The sequence below is a fragment of the Lithobates pipiens genome, unplaced genomic scaffold (genome assembly GCF_037356315.1).
Source record: "Lithobates pipiens isolate NorthernLeopardFrog02 unplaced genomic scaffold, aLitPip1_a1.2 Scaffold_8, whole genome shotgun sequence".
Lineage (NCBI taxonomy): Eukaryota > Metazoa > Chordata > Amphibia > Anura > Ranidae > Lithobates > Lithobates pipiens.
In genome coordinates, this window is record NW_027507903.1 from 285530616 (window position 1) to 285554337 (window position 23722).

General features: G+C 44.2%; 1 protein-coding gene across 1 annotated transcript in view; it reads left to right on the forward strand.

Moving 5' to 3' along the window:
• The window catches only part of LOC143962069 (EF-hand calcium-binding domain-containing protein 6-like), a 162469-nt gene that overhangs the window by 89574 nt on the left and 49173 nt on the right, over nucleotides 1-23722 (forward strand). The window contains exons 8-11 of the mRNA XM_077471403.1: nucleotides 571-641; nucleotides 4250-4356; nucleotides 8806-8871; nucleotides 21901-21983. Of these exons, the coding sequence (XP_077327529.1) occupies nucleotides 571-641; nucleotides 4250-4356; nucleotides 8806-8871; nucleotides 21901-21983 (327 nt within the window). The remainder of the gene's footprint in view (nucleotides 1-570; nucleotides 642-4249; nucleotides 4357-8805; nucleotides 8872-21900; nucleotides 21984-23722) is intronic.

A 23722-nucleotide genomic window follows, 5' to 3' on the forward strand; every position in this document is an offset into this window, starting at 1 on the left:
CACTGTGTTAATAAAAGAAACCCAAAATGAGATTTGATAAGATCACAAGCCCAGTTCTATGAGTTTCCTTATTTAGTTATTTCATCCTCCTGCAACCGATAGACAATTGACAGAGGTGGAATACATCTAATTCTCCTGCATAGGTAGCTTGTTCATTTTCATCTTCTAACTTTTTAAACTCCTTGTAAAAAGAAAATTATAAACTTTTATATTATTTCTCTGGAAAAGCCAACCCTATAAAATTCAATTTGATTGAAATTCAATTGATACTTGCTTTATCTTTTCAGTTAATTTAATGCAACCATATGATTAAGAAACTGGATGTGCAATTAGTAAGAGAACTGCATAACGGTGAGTGTATGTCCTGTGCTAAGTTCTATAAAGCTGCTATAAAGAAATACAGTAAGACTTTGCTTTAATATGACTAATAATGTACACAGCAGGGGGGAAGCTTTTAGTTAGGAGAATGGCTTACATAGGGGGAAAATTACATCCCAGTAAAGATAGGTGATACTGTAGAAAAATTGTAATGCGTTTAGCATTTCAGTCACTTTTCTGCTTTGTTTGCAGGACTGGAAATAATACAAGCGTGGCACTGCCTACTGTTCTCCTCTTAAAAAAGTTGGGGTCAACATTTCAAGGTACTACATTCTTTAAATCCGTTGTATATAATGTAATTTTAATGATAACTTTATTTCCACTTACTGTAATTCTGAATTTAAAAGTACAATGCAGGAAAATATAAGCAGCTACCCTGTTTCCCCGAAAATAAGACCTAGCGTGATTGTCGGTGATGGCTGCAATATAAGCCCTACCCCCAAATAAGCTCTACCCTGTTTCCCCCGAAAATAAGCCCTACCCTGAAAATAAGACCTACAAGGACTTTAACTAGGGCTTATATTGCAGCCATCACTGACAATCACGCTAGGTCTTATTTTTGGGGAAACAGGGTAGCATAAAATGTACAGCAAGTGAAAATGTGTACCGTATTTATCGGCATATAACAAGCACAGGCGTATAACACGCACCTTCATTTTAGGAGGGAAGTTTCAGGAAAAAAAATTAAATTTTAAATAAAGAACTTTGAAGCAAAATAAAGGTCAGTGCCCATCAATGCAGCCTCACCATTGCCCATCTGCAGCCTGATCAATGTACATCTGCATCCTGATCAATGTACATCTGCAGCCTCACAATTGCCCATCAATGCAGCCTGATCAATGTCCATCTACAGCCTCACAATTGCCCATCATTGCAGCTTGATCAATGCCCATCTGCAGCCTCACCATTGCCATCAATGCAGCCTGATCAATGCCCATCTGCAGCCTCAACTCAGATTACTGCTGCCTTGGAGGGGACAGGGAGGGGGGTGGGATGAGTGCTGTCAGATTACGTACAGTGAGAATCTGACCTGTTTGATCGGCTGCCTCTATACTACAAAGTTCCACCTCTTGGACTGGCTTCTATGATAGACAGAACACTGGTCCAATGCCGGCCCAGGAGATGGGACTTCCTATTACAGAGGCTTCTGAGTAAACGGGAGATTCTCGCTGTTTGTAATCTGATGGCCCTCGTCCCAACCCCTCCCTGTTGCCTCCTAGGCAGCCCAAATTACAATATTGGCGTATAACACGCACACACTATTTGCACCCAATTTTCAGGGTGAAAAGTGTGTGTTATATGCCAATAAATACAGTAATTGCTACAACTATAAAGACTTTCCCTTTTCTCCATAAATCTGAGTCAAGTCAAGCTGAGCTATTTGGTTTACGGTTTTCATAAACTGATTTTCAAAGATGACGCGTGACAATACACAAAATCCAGATATAAATACATATAGATGCAATGTCAATAGCTACTTACTGTATGTGTTTTGTCATTTTTCTCTGGATGCACCGTTCTCTAAAAAGCTCCAAGTTTTTGGAGACACGAAGGCAGTGGGAGCGATTTACTAGAACTGGAGAGTGCAAAATCTGGTGCAGATCTGCATAGAAATTCATAATATAATATATATATATATATGTATATATATATATATATATATATATATATATATATATATAATATATATATAATATTATATGTGGCCCTTTGGAGACATTAGAAGCTGAATTTAAGGCTCCCTTTACCTTGATAACCACTGTTTTACTGTCTCTACCATACAGTAGCCTGATGTATTTTTTCAGTACTAAGAGCAGTGGCGGCTGGTGAAGTTTTAGGATGGGGATGCCAGACCCCGCCCTTCCTTTTTGATCCCTCTCACTTCTCATAAGCCTCAACCCTTATAGAATCCACCCACTCCGTCCACTGTATTCCACTTGCTTCCACCCAGGAGTATGTCAGGACTCAGAGTATTAAGCTCAGCATCACAGGACAGAGTATACAGCCCCAGAATCACAGGACAGAGTAAAGAGATTTCTCACAGCCACCAGTCTGATTCAAACCTGCTTTGGGTGTATGAATCTGACAATATGTCTGGTAGAGAGAGGAGGATGTCACGTAGCACACACTTAAAGCGTTTGTTAACCTAGAAAAAAAAAACAGATCATGTTCCTTTAAAACATGTTAAACAGCATAGTGCTTGTGCTGTGTAATTTGGTCCCCTGTAACACTTAAAAACCTAGCTGATCCTACCTGGCTATGCCCTCCACCTGTAATCTAACCACAGTTTATCATGGCTGCTGAGCCCTGACACCGTGGTCAGCTTACGTGCCTCCGTCATCCACAGCCCTGCTCTGTCCTTCTCTGTCCCCCCACACCTGTCTGCTCGTGTCAGCGCCTCCCCCTCAGCTCCTGCTGCTCTCATAATTACCTTAAAAATCCTCCCATCCCCTCTGAAATATGACAATATGTGCCCCTGTGTCTGTGTTATAAAAAAATATGCTGATCTGTACCTATATCACACAGTGGCTACCGGCGATCATGTGACTCTTCGTTTCTCTCTCTCCTCTCTTCCCCTCCTTCCCGCCTGACATCTTTGAGAGTGCTCAGCCCCGCCCGCTGGAGATCTCAGCCAGGCAGAAGAGAGAGCCAAGGAGTCACAGGATTGCCGGGAGCCACTGTGATATAGGTACAGGTCTACATATTTTTTATATAACAGAGGCACAGGGACACTTATTGTTATATTACAGAGGTGATGGGAGCTTTTAATAGAAGTGAGTTAACAACCACTTTAAGAAAGCACTCTCCTGCTGAATACATGAGAAGATGTCTTGATTCTGGCTATAGGAAGTGAAATAGCACTGATTGTTACAACAGCAGTGTCAGATTCCAAGACTTTGCCACCAATATGTAATGATGATGCTCTCAGCCTCACCCATCAGACTATTTCCAGCTCATGGTCACCACTGGGGTCAAAAAATTCAACCTCAGCCAAGCAGAGGAAGATTTGCATTCATTCCTTAGCTACAAAGGTTCCTGTGAATGGCTGAGCAGCTCTGAGCCAGACTCAATTTTGTTCTGGGAGTAGAACAGAAAGGTCTTGCCCTGCTGCTGTATACTGTATACAGCACTCCCAGCCACTGATAGTGAGGATAATAGTTCATTTGGACCAGCTTGGTCCAAATATTGTATTTAAATGAAAACTGGAGATCAGCTTTAACACGTTTACGATGGGCTGACCCCAATTTCCTGGGTTTCATTGTGATTATCTAAGTGCTAATAATACTTTATACATTTTTACTGCAAATAGACATGATGACAATAAGATGCTAATTAACTAATAGGAATTACATGATGAAAATAAGATGCTAATTAACTGATAGGAATTGTCTGTAAAAGTTTGACTGAGTAAGATTTATGGTACTGCTTCCCTATCTGGAATTGATAAAACTGCTAGGAGCGTTTAATGAAATACATAGTGGGGGTTGTACTTCTACAGACTTCAAACTAACGTGTTGCAAACTGGCAAATTTAAACAGTGCAGTAGGGGTTTTCGCTTAAAGTTGAACTCAAGCCCAACAACTAAATACACATATTAAATACATACACGTGAACTGTTTTACCTGGCAAAAAAGATTTTCAGTTATTTCCTGGAAGGTTTGTTAAATTTCACACCCCTGTGCCATGCTGCGTAGCCAGCTAGGTGATGTCACTTTTTTTTATAAATCAAGGTGATAACTGATAAGACTGCAACCCTATTGCAATGGTGCATCAATAGTGGAAAACCCTTATGAGTTGCAATCATAAGCATTAATCAACAATGATTTCCCTTATTTGATCTATTGTTTTATACTTATTTGCTCTTTTTCAGAAATTCCTAAAGATCAGTGTATTTGGGATGCACATATGAGAAGATGCACTGGAGAAATCATCATAGCAATAAAACAAAAGATAATGTTCCTAGTCTATGATTCTTTTGTAAGACCCACACACGTTATCATTGGAGGTAGACATGAAGGAATCATTAAGGCTTCTTCTCCTGAATGAGAAGCACAGAAAAGACCTCCTAAGTTGGAACTTTAGTCAAAAAATGATGTCCCGCTAGATCACTGCAGGCTGGCCCCTTTTGCAGCTATAGCTTTGTAAAACATTAAAAATAAGTACATATACTGTTAAAAATCCAGAATAAAACACTGTCTCGCCCTGCTCAGCACATGCTCAGTTGCTCTCTATTTTTAGGCAAATGTGGAGGCCAATCTGCTAACAGCACAGGAGCCTAAATAGTTACTGCTTTTCAGGGACTCTGGGCTTCAGCAAAATGGCCGCCTCCAGCAAGAAGAAACAGGAACAATGCTGTAGGCAATTTACAGCACACACTCATTTTGGTAGCATAATTATTAATGGGGAATGTATGTTCCTTGCTAAAGAACATTATTTATTATCATGGTTAAAGTTACACTCAAAGTTAGGAGGTATCTACATGTTACATGCCCAGCATAAATGCAAATAGTTTATTTCTCATTTTAATGAATGAAGCAGCTGCTGTACCCCCAAAAGGGCCGCTGACTTATGCTGATAAAAGATGATAACAGTACAGTCACACAGATGATGATTGTACCCTGATGATCCTGATGAACAGTGAATTAACCAGTGGCATGACTAAAAGATGCAGCTTTCTCAGTGGGCAAATCTCTTAGGCCAGATGTGTAGGCTTGAACTCCAAAAAGGCAGGCTAGACCCCAGTGAGGCTTTTGGGCCTAGAAGCATGAACAGTCTGACAGCAACTCCTCAGGCCTCAGTTTGAGTACATGGCCTTCCCCAAATATCCCCCCATCACGCCCCAAGTGGCTTGAACCTCCTACTGGGATGGCCGGAGGAAATATGAATATTCATAACTTCAGCCTGGCAGTGAAACCTCATATTATAATCAGTGGCTCCAGTGACACCTACTGACAACACTGAGAAATCACAACCCCTCTGAGTTTAAGGAGAAAACTAGTGCATAACTATACAAAGCAAAAACTGGCACAACTACCATCCAGCCAAAAATGAAATTTTCCTACTGACTAGCAACCTATCTAAGAGTGTGCTAGGAAGCTAAAATATAAGGTTGGATCTGTGCTGTAAAGCAGCAGTTCTGGAGGTAAATTTGTTTTTGGAGCAAAAAAGGAATGATTTGCTTGGCTCTGCCTACTAAATAGAGGATTAAACCCTATATTTTTTGGATTTGCGATGAAAGTAACACATACAGACACCTTCTGTTTAAGAAGATTCGAATGTGCTTTTGTATCATTTGAAATACAGATGTGTAAACTAATCTGATTGGTACATATACCAACCAAATCCCTTTCAAAAATATTCAGGTTCAGTTTTTCAAGACCGTTTAATAAATTGAAAAAAAGAACATATTCAAAGAGTGTCACGCGGCCATTAAAGGAACAGCGCATTCTGTGGATCAACACCCGTGCAACCTTTTGTACATCCTTAATTATGCTAACTAGCTTGCATCTCTCCAGTCTCTGGGCTTCTTCTGTGCCTCTGCCACCGATTGGCTTATTCATCCGTGGTCAACTGCAGTCTGCAGATGTTACTGCAAGCACACCCCCTTGTCAGTGCCTCACCATAGCTGCTATTCCTAGTATGCTTTGTCTGTAAGCTTCTCATCACAGCCATTGCTCTTGGTAAGCATCTTCTGTTATCACCCTACCACAGTTGTTGTTCCTGGTATGCACCATATGTTAGTTCCTCTCCTCAGCCCCTGAGGAGCCACCACAGACGCTTTCTCCTGGTATGCTCTGTCTGCCAATTCGGCTCCTCTGAACCTTCGCAGCTGGGCATATTTGAGCATCCTTCTTCCATGCTCCTGTCAACTGTCCCCTGGTATGTACTGTCTGCCAACTCTGCTCCTCTGACCTCACAGCAACAATCAAGCATTCCTCTTATGTGCTCTCATTGACTTCTTCTTGACATGCTCTAACTGGCAACTCCGCTCCCCTGAATCCTTGCATCCAGGCACATTTGAGCACCCCTCTTTCTGTTTCAATCTTTTAATTCAATTTTTAAATGACAATAAAAACGTTGTAATGTAACAAAGGAAAGTGCAAAATGACACTATCATCAAATCAATAGGAGCACCCCCCCATTTTCATGCTCCGGCCGGCTTCCTCCTGGCACACTCTTCCTGCCAACTCTGCTTTTCTGAGCCTTCAAAGCCAGGTACATATGAGCATCCTTCTTCCGCTCTCCTGTCAGCTTCCTTCTGGTACACTTCATCAGCCAACTCTGTCCCTCTTGGACCTCTCAGCCAGGAACAACAAAGCATTTCTCTTTTGTGCTCTCACCAGTTTTTTAGATGTTCAACTAGCTTATTCCACAAGTGGCCCTAATGTATCTTTCTACTACATCTGCAAGTATCTGTGGAAGTGACCTGGGGATAGAGCGCAGCTGAGTTTAAACCCCAGCGGAGATCTGTCAGGATGTTCTTAGTGAATATCACCCATCTCTTAGCCCTTGTACACACGGTCGGAGAATCCGTCAGAATGTGTCCTATCGGACCGTGTTGTCGGATAATCCGACTGTGTGTGGTATGCATCGGACTGTTCCATCGGACCAAATTTTCCAACTTGCTGGAAATATTTTCCGACAAACTGGTCTGATAGGACATACTCCGATCATGTGTAGAGAATTCCGATCGGACAAAGTGCCACGCATGCTCAGATCAAATTCCTACATCAAAGCTATTGGCTACTAGCCCGAACGTAGTCCCATCGTAACGAAATTACATCATCACGTTCTGAAAGATTGCATTTTTCGACAACTTTGTCCGACCGTGTGTATGCAACAGTTTCGGACAAGATCCGATGGACAAAATCCGACGGACGAAATCCGACGGATTTGGTTGTCGGAATCTCCGACCGTGTGTACAAGAGCTTCCCAGCGAACCGAGTTGTAGTAAGAGTAGAGTCTTCTCCTATACAGATCCATGACAATTAATCTGAAGCCTTTGGCCCTGTTAAACGTAAAGGGCCCCATAATATTTTTGTATTATGTATATTCAATAAGGTTAAAATGACTTCTGTCTGGGCCCTTATACTTTTTTTTAAGGGTTTTCTGTAGCCATCCCTTGTTTTTACCTTTATAATCCTTCACTCCATGGTTATTTTCCGATAATCTCTACACTCTCAATGTTCATGCACAAAGCTACCTATTGACACCAATTCGTGACCCCAACCTTTAGCCTCCAGAGTATTCCACAAATGTGAGTTCATGAAAACGTTTGAAACACTAACTTAGAATAGTGGATTGTATAAACTTTTATTCCCAGCTATTGCATATATTCAGGGCCGTCTTTAATATTGATTGGACCCTGGGCAAAACTTTTCTTGCCACCCCCCCCAGTTTCGCTCTCCACCTGCTCTGAGACATACAATAAATAGCAGCTAGACTCAAAATCAGTTTACTGAATCAGATCAGACAACTATTGCGATTGGTTGCCAGTGGTTACAGTGTATCATTACCGCTCACTGACTGGTTGCTAGAGGTTACAGCGCACATTATGGCTCACAGATTAGTCGCTAGAGGTTACAGCACATGGTTTCTGCTTGTTGATTGGTTGCTAGAGATTACTGTGGATATGACCTCAGGGGGCATGATATACATATGAATTTACGTATGCTATTTACAGGTCAGTCATCTTTACACAACAATAGGGCAGAGCTGGGCAGCATAAGTAGCAGCACTTCACACTGAGATATCAGGACACAGCACAGAACTAAAACCTCAAGGGACAAGGGAATTGAAACCAGGATAGTTGGCAAGTTTGAGGCAGCTGCTTTGGGCCCCACAACAATGACAGGGCCCAAGGCAGCTGCACCTTTTGCCCTGCCTTAAAAACGGCCCATATATTGCAAAACGTTTCCTACAGGAGTGAAAAAAAACTTAATTCATTTTGAGGGCATTTCCCCCAAAGATTCACAAAACAATTTCATTAGCTCTCTCATATTTAAACAACTTTGTTTAAATGGCCCAAGATGCAGGGGCTTAAACTTTCCTTCTTGTACTTTACCCTTAATTGTTTCCTAGCACACTTCACACTCATATGTTACTGTGAGGAAACTGGACCTCCATGCTTCTGAGGCTGCAGAAGATTGGAAGGCAATCTGAGATGTAAAAGCTACATGCTTCACCTCCTAATGGATAAATCAACTTTAGGCATTGATACATAGTGCTAAGGTGAATAGCCCATGCTACCCCTTCATATCCTATATCATATGTGTTTGCTATATTGCTCATAGTAGTCTCTCTGCATTGTTGAAGGTTAAACACTACAAAAAGCTAGAACATCTCATTACTGAAGGTACTTGTTTATGAAGGTCAAGAGGCATTAGCCATGCAGTATTCAATAACCGCTGACTTGTTTTGTTGCAGTTAAATGAAGCTTGCTTCCTAATGTTGAAAGAGTTTAGTAAAATGAACTCCTCTCAAACCAACCTTGTAAGTACTTCCTGAAGCACTTTTGATGCGATTGCTTTTGCATTATTTCCATATGTATAATGTTCATAAATTCAGGTATTTAGAGCAATTGTTTTTCAAGAAAATGTTTTTAACATTCATTTGGAATACTAAGCCACTTCAATATCTTTCCTAACAGCCTCAAAGCATGTCTTGGGTCTTTTGAACTACCAGCAGTGCACCTTTAATAACACCTGTACAGAAGCGTAACTGGAACATTCAGGGCCCCGGTTCAAGAATGCATAAAGGACCCCCCTGACCACCCTCTTCCCTACAATCCCAGGGCCCTTCCCATTGATCCTGGGGCCCTTTACTCCCATCGCAGGGCCATTTTTATAGTCCCGCAGTGGGCCCCCTTCCTGCCATCTTGGATAGCGTGGCCATCTTTTCTTCAAGCCAAACCCAAACACTTTAATGGCGCACGGCATTTCTTTTATGCAGTAAACATGTGACTAAATAACATTTCTAATCATATGGATTAAATCATAACAGTCCCCCCTTACATTAGAGTCCACAGAGGTCCCCACTTACATCAGAGTCCACAGAGTTCCCCCCTTAAATCAGAGTCCACATATTTCCCCATTACATCTAAATCCACAGAGTTTCCCCCTTACATCTTAATCCACAGAGTTTCCTCCTTACATCTTAATCCACAGAATTTCTTTTTACATCTGAATTCACAGAGTTTCCCCTTACATCTGAATCCACAGAGTTTCCCCTTACATCGCAATCTGCAGAATTCCCCTTTACATCCGAATCAGCGGAGTTTCCCTTACATCTGAACTAGCAGAGTTGCCTTACACTGTAGAGGGGAAACTCTGCAGATTCTGATGTAAGGGAGAACTCGGGGGACTCTAATGTAAGGGAGAACACTGAGAACTCTAATGTAAAGAGGGAACTCTGATGTAAGAAGGAACACTGCAGACTCTGGTGTAAAGGGGAACTGTAATATACAAGGGTATCTGGTAACCAGAGCCCTCACTTACATCAGAGTTCCCAGCATTCCCATTAATCAGGGTTTCCAGAGCCCCCCCCCCCTTACATCAGAGTTTGCAGAGTTCTCCCTTACATCAGAGTTGCCAGCATTCCCCTTTAATCAGAGTGTGCAGAGCACCCCTTACATCAGAGTCCCCAGTGTGCCCTTTACATCAGAGTCCTCATAGCCCCCCTTACATCAGAGTCTGAAGAGCCCCCCCTTACATCAGTATCGGCAGAGTACCTTTACATCAGAGTCCACAGATTTTCCGCTTCCACAGTGGCGAAACTCCAGGGCCGGTCAAACTTTGCGACCCTGCTAGTTCCGCCACTGGTATGAGCAAATCAACTTAGGCATAATTTGACCTATATCAAGCTACTTCACTAAATTGAAAACATTAAGTGCTTCTAGTGATTCAAATAAAAATAGAACCCCAATAAAAATGTGAATGTGGTTCCAACCCTTTCTGTGGTTCAGCACTAATGTACAGCATAACCAGGAAAAAATTCAATGTGGTGGGGGTATTACTTTTTTTAGGCTAAATATATTTTTAAAAGATATGGAAAATACCTATTTATCCTTCCGGAAATCTTGATGCCTTGTAATTTTTTGTGTACTGAACTTAGCAATGTTAGCAGCTTTTCCAGTTATCTACTGTGAACTACAACCCTCCAAAGTAGGGATGGGCTTTATGTTCGAGCCATGAGTTGCCGATCAGCGAACAATTGTGGGTGTTCGTGGCAAATTCAAAAGCTGCAGAACACCCTTTTTAAAGTCTATGGGAGAAATCAAAAGTGCTAATTTTAAAGGCTTATATGCATGGTATTGTCATAAAAAGTGTTTGGGACCTGGATCCTGCCCCAGGGGACATGTATCAATGCAAAAAAAGTTTTAAAAATTGCAGTTTTTTCGGGAGCAGTGATTATAATAGTGCTTAAAGTGAAACAATAAAAGTGTAATATTCCTTTAAATCTCGGGCTTCTTCTCTGCCCCATCCACACGATCCGCCTCAGTGAGAGTCTTCTGCCGTGTGATGCTTTGGTTCTTCTGACACTTCTTGTATAACGGGGACTTCCTTATGGCTGTGCCTGTGTTGTCAGAGGGGGGCGGGGTCACTCGCAAAGCGTCACACGGCGGAAGACTCCCACTGAGGCGGATCGTGCGGACAGAGCAGAGAAGAAGCCGGAGCAAGATGCGGGACGAGAAGAGCGGAGGAAGAAGAAGATGAAGAAGAAGATGGAGGAAGAAGAAGAACACCGAAGGAAGACCAGAAGAAAGAATATGGAAGAAGAAGTGGAAAGAAGAAGAAATTGGTCAAAAACCATCTCTTGTGTTTTTTAGCTCTTTTGACACTTTTTTGTGAAATGGTAGGGGTACATTTGTACCCCATTACCAATTCACACAGGGGGGCTGGGATCTGTGGGTCCCCTTGTTAAAGGGGGCTTCCAGATTCCGATAAGCCCCCTCCTCGCAGACCCCCACAACCACCGGGCAAGGGTTGTGGGCATGAGGCCCTTCTCCCCATCAACATGGGGACAAGGTGCTTTGGGGGGCCGCTACCCCAAAGCACCCACCCAATGTTGAGGGCATGTGGCCTGGTATGGTTCAGGAGGGGGGCCACTCTCTCATCCCCCGCTTTTCCTGTGGCCTGCCAGGTTGCGTGCTTGGATAAGGGTCTGGTATGGATTTTTGGGGGAACCCCACGCCATTTTTTTTTTTTTTTTTTGCGCGGGGTTCCACTTAATGTGCATATCAGATCTGAAGGGCCTGGTATGGAATTTAGGGGGACCCCTATGCTTTTTTTTTACATTTTGGTTCGGGGTTCCCCTTTGGGGAAATTCAATGCTGTTTTCATCAATGAACTTTTATGTGTATCATCGGACCGACAATTCATTACAGCCACGAGTAGTTTTAAATGACTTTTTTTCCTTTAAAAATGTAATTTTTCTGTCAGACTGTTATAAACACGGGAAACATGCGCCCTTTATAGGCATACTATAGACACCCCCCAGGTACCAATTTTAAAGGAATATTACACTTTTATTGTTTCACTTTAAGCACTATTAAAATCACTGCTCCCGAAAAAACTGCAGTTTGTAAACTTTTTTTTGCATTAATACATGTCCCCTGGGGCAGGGCCCGGGTCCCCAAACACTTTTTATGACAATACCATGCATATAAGCCTTTAAAATTATCACTTTTGGTTATTCATGTTCGTGTCCCATAGACTTTAACAGTGTTTGTGAGTTCAAACTCATTTTTTGCCTGTTCACATGTTCTGGGTGCAAACCGAACAGGGGGGGGGGGGGGGGGGGAGGGTGTTCGGCTCAACCCTACTCCAAAGTAATGTAGGAAAGGAAAGTAATGGAGGAAAGGAGTGCAGCCTGGCGTGACTATGATGCTGCTCAACAGTATGATGAGTGAGTTTTGTCACTATAGGACAAAAAGTGTGTTAGCCCGAGTTCACACTGTAGCAATGTCAGACATGCGGTGCCAATCACATGCGATGTGTGTGCATACAGTTGTATGGCTGAACTTGCGCTGGATTCGCATAAAAAAAGTTTAGGGACTTTCTTTTCCCCGCACTTGAATTGGATCGCATGGGTGTTCTCAGCCATGCGATCCAATTCCTGTCCCTATCCACAGTTTGCACTGCGATCTGTGAACTGATCTGGAGGTGTCATTAACATTGTATTGACACAAGAGGCGGTTCGCAGAGGGCAGTGTGAACTGCCTGTGGGAGAGATGCGGTGTGGGAACCAGCGCTGGAATTGCGCTAGTTCCCGCATCGCTAAAGTGTGAACCTAGGCTTACTGGCATAATAAACAGATGAAATTTAAAAAAAAATATTTGAGAAAAATTAATGCAAACTAATGTAAAATCTGGGAGTTTGCAATAGTTAAACATTTTTGTTTTTGTTACACTATATAGTGAAACTGCTCTTTCCCCATTCACCTAATTGCCCTCCACCACACTACTTATACTCATCTTTCCTTTGATAACCCTACTACAGGGGTGCCCAACCTTTTGAAGAGCGAGGGCCACCTAAGCGACTTGATAACCGATCACGGGCCACAATGAGCAGAACGGGTGCATGGCAGTACACTCTACTCTATAGAGCCCACTCTACTTTTTTTTTTTCAGATTGGAGGTAGGCGTTTGTAAACGGACACGAGTCCAATTACATCTGCTACTTTTTGGAAGTGAATGGAGTGTCCAACTGGGTCGGACTGACCATGTAAAAGGGGCCTATGACTCAGTACAGGTAACCCTCAGGTGCACTGCTCTGGACCTGCGGATCAGTTTGAAAGCAGCCCAGTAAACACTACTGAACAAATATGCCCATATATACACTGTGATTTTAGTAATCAACTTACTATTAATAACAGTATTCTATTCTATTCCATCACAGAGCAGGAGGTCGCGGGCCACATCAGAGGGCCCCCGCGGGCCATATGTGGCCCCCCGGGCCACTGGTTGGGCACCCCTGCCCTACTAGATTCATTAACCACAGAGAAAAGAAAAAGGTCCCTGTAAGCTTCAAGTAGATCTGATTGGGTCAATCAAGACTTGTAAATAGTTTCAAAAACTGTATACAAACCTTTTGTCATCAAAGGACAGATGGGAATCTCAGTTTGATTTTTTTTTTCCTTTAAAAAAAATGGGTACAATATTTCTGATAGTGTAAAATAAGGACAACTAATGTGGCACGTGACACAGATTCCCCTAAATGATACATTTATTGGCTACATTTTGATTTGAGAATTATAACCATAATGCAGAAGAGTCAGCTGAGTTGCTGTTCCCATGCCAGCTTTAAAAAGCCATTTCAGAATACTCAATAACACTCACGCTCACTCAGGACAAATTAACGACCTAAAAGGCATTTATTTCCCCACTCAGTGCTTTCTTGGAAACAAAGTAGGTTTGAATTTTAGCAGCTTAGAAATTACACATAAATAATTCCAAATATGTGATACAAATACTTTGTCCTATAGCTTGGATTTATTTAAAAGGATAGGAAAAAATCTGCTTTTCCTTTTCCTGATATCATTTTTTGTAATATATTCCCCAGTGAGCAAGATATGAAATCATGTTGCTTGTAATATTTCCTTTTCCTCGATCCCCTCCTCATGACTTTATCATTGAGATTAATGGCAAAACCATTGGTTCCTCCACACATGCCAAGGTGCTGGGTGTAATCCTAGACTCCTCCCTCACATCCAATCACTGGCTACATCTTGCCACCTTAACCTCCGCAACATTTCCAGAATTCGCTTCTTCCTTACTAACGACACGACAAAACAACGTATTCACTCCCGTCCCAACTCGAATACTGCAACTTTCTCCTCACTGGCCTACCCTTACACAAGCTAATCCCCTTCAATCTATTACGAATTCTGCTACTAGACTGATAAACCTTACTAACAGATCAATGACTGCTGCCTCTCTCTGCCAATCCCTTCACTGGCTTCCACTACCCCACCGTATAAAATTTGGAATACTAACCACAACATACCCCCAGCTACATCACCAAACTCATCTGCAGATATCGCCCAAACTGTCGTTTCCACTCCTCTTAAGACCTCCTGCTCTCTAACTCCCTTGTTACCTCTTCCCAAGCTCGCCTCCAGGACTTCTCGAGAGCCTCTCCATCCTCTGGAACTCCCTGCCCCAGTATGTCCGGTCAGCCCCTACCCTGTCCGCCTTTAGGCTATCATTGAAAACAAATTTATTCAGGGAAGCCTATCCCACTGCCACCTAAGAAACATTCCCGAGCCATCTCCATCAGATCATCCCTCACAACTATTACTTTTTGTACCATCACCCCCTTCCTTTAGATTGTAAGCTCCACGAGCAGGGCCCTCCCATCCCTTCTGTATGGAACTGTATTGTAATTGTACTGTCCCCCCCCCCCCCTCCTCCATATTGTAAAGTGCTGCGCAAATTGTTGGCACCATATAAATCTCCTGTATAATAATAATAATAATGTTGCCATTATTTCCAAAGTAAGTGTATTTATCTGTATAAATGGCCACAACGCAAAATCTCAGTCAACTGATTGCTGACACATAAGAGACTGGGTACTAGTAGAAATATAGGCAGGCAGTGAGTGTAATGCTGCATACACACGATCGGAAATTCCGACAACAAAATCCTGGATTTATTTCCGACGGATGTTGGCTCAAACTTGTCTTGCACACACACGATCACACAAATGTTGTCGGAAATTCCGAACGTCAAGAACGCGGTGACGTACAACACGTACGACGAGCCGAGAAAAATTAAGTTCAAAAGCTAGTGCGGCTCTTCTGCTTGATTCCGAGCATGCGTGGAATTTTGTGCGTCGGAATTGAGTACACACGATTGGAATTTCCCACAACGGATTTTTGGTCGGAAAATTTGAGAACCAGCTCTCAAATTTTTGTTGTTGGAAATTCTGCCAAAAAATCTCTGATGGAGCCTACACACTGTCGGAATTTCCGACAACAAGCTCCCATCGAACATTTGTTGTCGGAAATTCTGATCTTGTGTACGTGGCATATGGCTCAACAAACAGCGGGTTTTAGTGCAAACAAATGGGAAAGTGCATATACAGGCAGCTCCTTTTTCTGGCAATCACTGCGATTCCTTCTGTCATGTATGTTGGCTGTATTCATTCCAACCATCCCCATTCAAAATAAAGAATACAGCTAGTATGCTGTATGTAGGAAGATTTCAAGCATTTAGGAAAGCAGTTTATGCACTTCTCTTATTATTTCATGTGTGCTGAGAGATTTGCTAATAGCAATAGCAATAGCCGTTCGGGCATTCAGAAACCCATGGATGCTGCAGCTGTTTGAATGCAATAGGCAGCTGGGGGGATTCCTCCGTCCTTGCTATTTATTTTTTTTGAAAAATATTTTTATTAAGAGTTTCATAACAAACAACACTTATAACAACAGTGCTTACAGTATACAAAAGTCGTTCATTGACACGGACGTAGACAATGCAAAGCAATATTTCAGCATTTCACAGTAAAAAGGGTGCTTCACTGGCGGCCCCAACCCCCTCGGCCAGTATAAACGATCCCCTGACTGGTTTCTTAAGAGAGAGCAGAACAGCTCCCAAGAACATGAAGGGGGGAGGGGAGCAAAAATAAACATAACATAACATATCGTACCATATCCCCCCCGCAACCACCGCCACTACCCCCATCTAGGCTGTTTCGGGGTCAGCTACCCCAGCATGCCAGACTTTATTATACTTCTTTGGACAGCCCCGATGGAGGTAAGTATCCTTGTACAAGGGGAGACTGTCATTCACCAGGCGCTTCCATTGCACCACGGATGGGGGTTCTGCCTTTTTCCAGTGCATAGCAATATTCTTACGAGCATAAAAGAGCAGCAGGCCAGTCATCGTGCGTTTGGCGGTGGACTGCACCACGGGCTCGATGAGTCCCAGTATGCAGACCTCCATGGCCAAAGGCACCGTAGTCATGGTGACCTTTCTGATTAGATGCAACACTGACTCCCAATACTGCTGGACCCTTGGGCACTGCCAGAAAATGTGCGAGAAGTCCCCAGGGGAGGCCCCACATCGCCAACAGTTCAGAGAGTGCGCAGGGTTCATCCTATGGAGTCTGTGCGGGGTGTAGTAGGCCTGGTGAACAATTTTATATTTCACAAGGCGGTCCCTAATAGAGACCAGGGAGGTAAAAGGAAGGTCCCAAACATCATCCCAGTCATCTGTGTCTAGTGAGGGGATGTCAATCCGCCACCTGGTCCAAAGTTTGTCAAGAGTCGGCAGCGACACATTTATGAGATGGGAGTATAAAACTGAAGTAGGTTTCCTGTCGCAGTCGGCCCTGAGTGTGTGTTCCAGTTTCGATTGTGTCATATTGCACGAGGAATGTGGGAATTGCACTGCAAACGTGTGGACCAATTGAAGGTATCTGAATAGGTAGTGGCCAGGCACATTGTACAAGGAGATCAGGCTGGTAAAGGGGAGTATAGAGCCCTGCTCCACGACATGCGACATAAGCTTAATCCCATGACTAGTCCATGCGCATGGGTCAGGGATCTTGTATAGGTGAGACAGACCAGGATTCAGCCACAGTAGGGCATTTGGGGATACAGCAGTACGTCCACATCCCTCCAGGGCCAGCCCCGCCCGCCATGCTCGCATGGTAACGACCATGGAGGGAGTCAGAGAATAAGGAGCCCGAGGGCCTCGGTAGATGAGAAGCCGGAGGGCCTCCAGCAAACCCAAAACTGTAGCCTCCAGAACAGTGGAGGAGTTTGTTTGGTCCGGTTGCAGCCACCAGGCTACTGTAACCAACTGCGTGGACAGAAAGTATTTATAACAGTCTGGGAAAGCCATGCCCCCCTGTGTCCGTGGTCTCATCAAAGTGGTCAGGCGGTATCTGGGTGACGAGGGGCCCCAAATAAAGGAGGAAAAGGTCTGGTTTAGTTTTTTGAAAAACGACTTAGGCAACCACTGCGGGGAGTGACGAAACAGGTAAGTAAGTCTGAGGATGACCTTCATTTTAAGCGATAATGGCAGGTTGCTCCACGATTTAAGCTTAGACTGGATGTCCAAAAAGACCAGGGTAAGATTTAGTGTGAGGTAATCCGACGCCAAGTGTGAAACCTGAACCCCCAAATACTTAAAACATTCAACCCAGACAAGGGGGTTGTCCGAGAGCGAAGTGGCCCTTGCCCCTTGATCAATCGCAAACAGAAGAGATTTGGACCAGTTCACCCTGAGACCGGTGACCCCTGCATAAGTATCCAGCACATCCAAAACTCCTCTCAGTGCAGGACCAGCATAATTTAGAAAGAGCAGCATGTCGTCCGCGTACAGGGCCACCCTCTCTTCCAGCAGCCCAATACGCAATCCTGACACCCGGGGCGAAACACGCAGTGCCTCCGCCACAGGTTCTATCGCAAGGACAAACAGAGCCAGAGTAAGAGGGCAGCCCTGCCTGGTCCCTCTAAAAAGCCTGAAGGGGGCGGACAAAACCCCCCCCCAGCCGAACCGACGAAGTCGGGCTCCTATAAATCACCTGAAGCCAATTAATAAACAGTAAAGGGAAGCCCATTTTCCGCAGGGTTCCCCATAAAAAAGGCCATTCCACCGTGTCGAAGGCCTTTTCGACATCCAAGGAGGCCACCACCCGGGTTCCCACATTTAAATGGCAGGAGTGAATGTTAGTAAAGAGTCTCCTGAGGTTAATATCTGTAGATCCACGGGGCATGAAACCAGTCTGGTCGGAGTCTATCACCGAAGGGAGCATGGGATAAAGTCTACGGGCCAGGAGCTTGGTCAATATTTTAAAGTCAGAATTTAATAAGGCTATGGGCCTATAGGAAGCACAGGAGGTGGGGTCCTTAGGGGCCTTGTGAATCAATGTCAAGTGGGCATGGTACATTGAAGCAGGCAATTCACCAGCAGTCAGACAGGTAGTATAGAGCTGAGCCAGCAGAGGCGCCAGAAGAGCTCCATGGGTCTTGTAAAAGGCCATCGGAAGTCCATCAGGCCCCGGAGCCTTACCCGGGGGAAAAGAACTAATGACCCCCAGGACCTCCAGCGCTGTAAAAGGCTGGACCAGAGTCTCCCTCTCCGAGTCAGAGAGCCATCCGAGCGCCAACTGGTCCAACAAAGTATGGAGTGACTCGGGTCGGAAGTCTGCAGGTAGGCCTGAGGAGTACAACCTTTCATAAAAGGCGCTAAAAGTCCGCAGTATGTCCGAGGGGGAGGTCACAGTGTCCCCGTCCGGAGTCTGCAGGGCAGACACCAGAGTGAGGGGCTGGTCATGCTGAGCCATCATCGCCAACAGACGTCCATTCCTATCTCCTTGTTCAAAGACCCGCTGCTTCCCCTTATACATGTCAAGTCGTGTAATTTCCGTCAGGTGTAGCTGCAAGTCCCTCTGCGCTGCCATTAGCAAGTCAAAATTGGTAGGGTTTGGGTCCGCAGTATATGCGGCATTACAACTATTAATAGCTTGTTGTAGTGAGAGAGTCATACTCGTCTGTTTTTTCTTAATGTCAGCAATACAGGAAATATATTGGCCCCTGGTATATGCTTTGAAAGCATCCCAGACATTCGCAGGGGAGGAGGACCCCGCATTCATTTCCCAAAATTCCGCCAGCTGATCCGGCAGTTTGTCAGACAGGTCAGGGTGCGAAACCCATTGTGCACCCAGCCGCCAAAGTGCCCCATTACGGGAGGCTGGTGAGCGGAGCACCACCGACAGCGGGCTATGATCAGACAATCCACTGGGGAGATAGGACGCCTCCAACACGTCCGCTAACAGTGCGGGGTTGGAGAAAGCCAAATCAATCCGGGATGCCGTCTTGTAAGAAGCTGAAAAACAGGAGTAAGCCCTCTTGTCAGGGTGTCTCCACCTCCAGACCTCCACCAAACCAACCGCCTGAGCCCACACGGAGAGTTCCATACACTGCTTCTTAGCAGGCAAAGGCCTGACTAGCTCCGGAGACAGGGTAGCATTAAAGTCTCCCATCACCAGAGATTTACAATAATGTACCTTTGAGAGCATAGGGTAAACACTAGGATCACAAACTTCCCCAGGGGGTCCGTGCGGACCTCTTCAATAACACATGGAAAATTCCTATGAATAAGAATTGATACCCCCCTGGCATAAGTGGAGTAAGTGGCATGTATACCCCGTTGTATCCAGGGTTTCTTAAGAGTTAGGACCTTGCTGCCCAAAAGGTGAGTTTCCTGGAGGAGAATAAGCTGGGGGGAGTGAGTTTCTAAATATTGGAAGAGCAGAGCTCTCTTAAATTTAGAGTTGGCAGTACTTGCTTGAAGTAGTGTGTGTCTTCCACAGTCTGCTGAGTGGGCCCACTCCTGCAAAAGTGCCCAACAGATCGGTAATAACAGCACAGCCAGGTGTACAGGAAAAAAAAAAGAAAAAACAAAGACACAGGGGTGTAGGTGCCGGAGCAGGTACAGATTAAGTGGGAGCACTCCGCTCCCCAGTGTTCAAGCAGGATGAGAGAAAAGAATCAGCAGGCGTAACGGCCACCTGGAAAGGATCCAACAGGGGGAATCAAGCAAGGAGCAAGGTGCCAGGCAGTGTAAAGGTGCAGGTGGCATCCATAGTCGGGTGTAACTCATCTGCGACCATCCAGCCAGGACATGGCAGCTTCTGGGTCCATGAAAAAGTGTGCACGATCATCAGCAATCACCCGAAGTTTGCTTGGATACAGCAGGCTGAACTTGAGGCCCTCATTTCGCAGACGCTTTCTGACCTCAGTAAAGGAGCGTCTACGGTGCTGCACTTCTGGGGAGTAGTCAAGAAAAAGCATTATCTTGGCCCCATTGAAAAGTAGATCCCGCTTTTCTCTAGCCGCCATCAAAACCCTGTCCCGGTCTCTATAGTTTAACAGCCTAAGCAAAAACGGTGGAGCCCCGGGAACAGGGGGAGTTGGAGGGAGCCTGTGCGCTCTCTCCACTATGAATGTGGGAGGCATGTCAGGCAGGTCCAGGAGCGTTTTCAGGAAGGCCTCAGTAAATTCAGCAGGCTGCGCACCCTCTGCCTTCTCAGGGATGCCTATGACACGGATATTGTTCCTCCGGAGCCTATTTTCAGTATCTATGGACTTCTCCTGCAAGGCTCTAACTTGCAACTGTAATGCACGGAGGCCCCGGGAGTCAGATCTGGTGGTGTCCTCTAGCTGCGATATGCGGCCTTCGGCCTCTGTAAACCGGGCCCTAAATTTGTCCATGTCATGCCTAATTAGGCTTACATCAGCCACTAGGTGATCAATCTTCACCATCACCGAATCCCTGCCCTCCTTGATCGCAGCCAAAAGCTCAGCGTGGGAATCAGCCTGAGATGGAGGAGGATCAGCGGCAGCCTGAGAGCCGACAGACATCGTGGCGGCAGGGGGCCTCGTGGGGAAGATGGCCGCTGTGGACCGGGCCTCACCTGCTGCAGACGAACGGAGCCTTCCCGGGGGCTGCGGAGAGGGCCGCGGGGTACCGGAGGTTTTCTTCCGCCCCAGGGTGTCAGGGGGAGAGGCTGTGTGACGATAGAAATGGCACTGGAAGTAAGCAGGATAAGCGTTGGAGCGGAGCTCAGCAGTCACACGTCTGCTCTCTTTCACATCCCGGCCACGTCCTTGCTATTTAGTGTGGATACAGAAATGTATTCGTTTCTTTTGTCCAACCTGAACATTTAGCCTAACGGAACGTGTCAATTAGTGTGAAACACGAGCATTAGCATTAGCTGTGACTCAGCAGTGAAGTGAGGGAACGCATCGGACCGCTGCCAAGAAATCGCTTTTCAGACAAAATCTGACAACTCTATGGTGTGTAATATAGCTCTGCAAAAAGCATAGAGCTGACTGGGTGTGGGGAGCATGTCAAACTACTGTCAAAAATCGCTGACCTACCAGAAAGAGCAGAGGCCCTATTCTGAAGCTGGGGGGGGGGGGGGTTTGGATTGGCATTGGGGCTCCATTAAAAGTTAGATAAAAGTAAGGCTTAAAAATCAACATTTTTAAGCAGTCACAACTCAATTTTTAAATTTTTGCTGAAAAAGTATGTGGGAGGGGGGGGGGGGGGGGTTTGGATTGGCATTGGGGCTCCATTAAAAGTTAGATAAAAGTAAGGCTTAAAAATCAAAATTTTTAAGCAGTCACAACTCAATTTTTAAATTTTTGCTGAAAAAGTATGTGGGAGTTAAAATATAAATGTATTTAAAATTTTGACAATTATAAACAAAGAACAAAATATGTACAGGCCATTATTCATTTTAAACATTCCTTTGTGTACATACATCAAGCTACACCAGATTGCCAAATACATTTTGGCAACATTAGTAACAAAGAATTGTCAAGGTTCCAAGGTGTGCTTGAACATCATCATTTTCAGATGCGTCACTGAGATGTGACCCCGATGGACTCTGAAATGCTATAAAAAGCATGAGTATAGCATTCTGCAGCCATAAATAAAGAACGCATAGAGAAGCCTGTAATTTGGATAACTAATTTAAATACTAATGCCTTATTCTTTTCCAGACAAGCAGATCTGAATTTCGACTTGTTCTGCAAAATTTTAACATTCCCATGACGGCTGTGGATCTGGAACACTTGCTGGCCAGGTAAGCAAGTGAGACAATATTCCTTTAACGGTGCTGTTTGTGCTACAGCCAATACAAAGTGATGTACAGTATGGGAATAGTACACTGATTTTCTGTGTGGGGCTTATGACACTGCAAGCAAGTTTAAAATAAAAAGTATTTAAAAACCCCACAAAAGTTAAATGCAAACCGATTATTTTCCCAACTGCTGTCAGGTTTTTTTTTGTGTCTTTATTTTCCAGTAGTCAACGGGGCAGTCGGGGGGGACAAAAACAGCAATGGAAACAGGCAAGGGTTCTTACCATTTTCCATTCTATTAAAAATAAATCTGCATTGTTGTGTAGGCTTTATCTTGGGGTGTGCCACCATGCTTCCAGGGATCAGGGGGGTGCTACATTTTTGGCACCCAATGTGAGGCTCAGAGTTATTTTTGCTGTGGTTGCCCTTTGCAACTGACTTTAAGTGCTCAAAAATGTTATTTGGCTCCGTGGGAAAGCTAGTGTAATATCCTTACATCTCAGAGACTATGTTTCTATCATATCATGCAATTGGGGGAAGAATCTGGAGGTTTATTTTTCAGAGAACTGCACCCCTAGCTTTTCCCAGGTGGTGAGAGTACCCAGGAAAGGAAAATTTGTCACTAACAAGTCTGGACAAGTGAAGGGGATGGGAAACGTCAGCCACTGCCTTTACCTCCCAGGAATCATGAGTGTCCACAGAGAGTTGCTCAACAGCAACTACAGGATTACTGCTGGAATGGTTGCATCCAGAGGTGATCATGAACATGGGGATTTAACCACTTTCAGACCGGACCATTTTGCTGGTAAATGACCAGAGGTCTTTTTACACTTTGGCACTGCGCTGCTTTAACTGGTAATTGCGCGGTCATGCAATGTTGTACCCAAACAAAATTTGCGTCCTTTTCTTCCCACAAATAGAGCTTTCTTTTGATGGTATTTGATTGCCTCTGCGATTTTTATTTTTTGCGATATAAACGTAAAAAGACCGCAAATTTTGAAAAAAATGATATTTTCTACTTTTTGTTATTAGAAAAATCCAATAAACTCAATTTTAGTCATACATTTAGGCCAAAATGTATTCTGCCACATGTCTTTGGTAAAAAAAAAGTCAATAATTGTATATTTATTGGTTTGCGCAAAAGTTGTCACATCTACAAACTAAGGTACGTTTTCTGGAATTTACGCAGCTTTTAGTTTACGACTGCCTATCTCATTTCTTGAGGTGCTAAAATGGCAGGGCAGTACAAAACCCCCCCAAATGACCCCATTTTGGAAAGTAGACCCCCTAAGGAAATTGATAAGAGGCATGTTGAGCCCATTGAATATTTTATTTTTTTGCCTCAAGCGATTGAATAATGACAAAAAAAATTTTTTTTTTTTTTTACACAAAGTTGTCACTAAATGATATATTGCTCACACATGCTATGGGCATATGTGAAATGACACCCCAAAATAAATTCTGCTGCTTCTCCTGAGTACGGGGATACCACATATGTGGGACTTTTTGGGAGCCTAGCCGCGTACAGGGCCCCGAAAACCAAGCACCGCCTTCAGGCTTTCTAAGGGCGTAAATTTTTGAGTTCACTTCTCACTACCTATTACAGTTTTGAAGGCCATAAAATGCCAAGATGGCACAAAACCCCCACAAATGACCCCATTTTAAAAAGTAGACACCCTAAGCTATTTGCTGAGAGGCATGTTGAGTTCATGGAATATTTTATATTTTGCCACAAGTTGCGG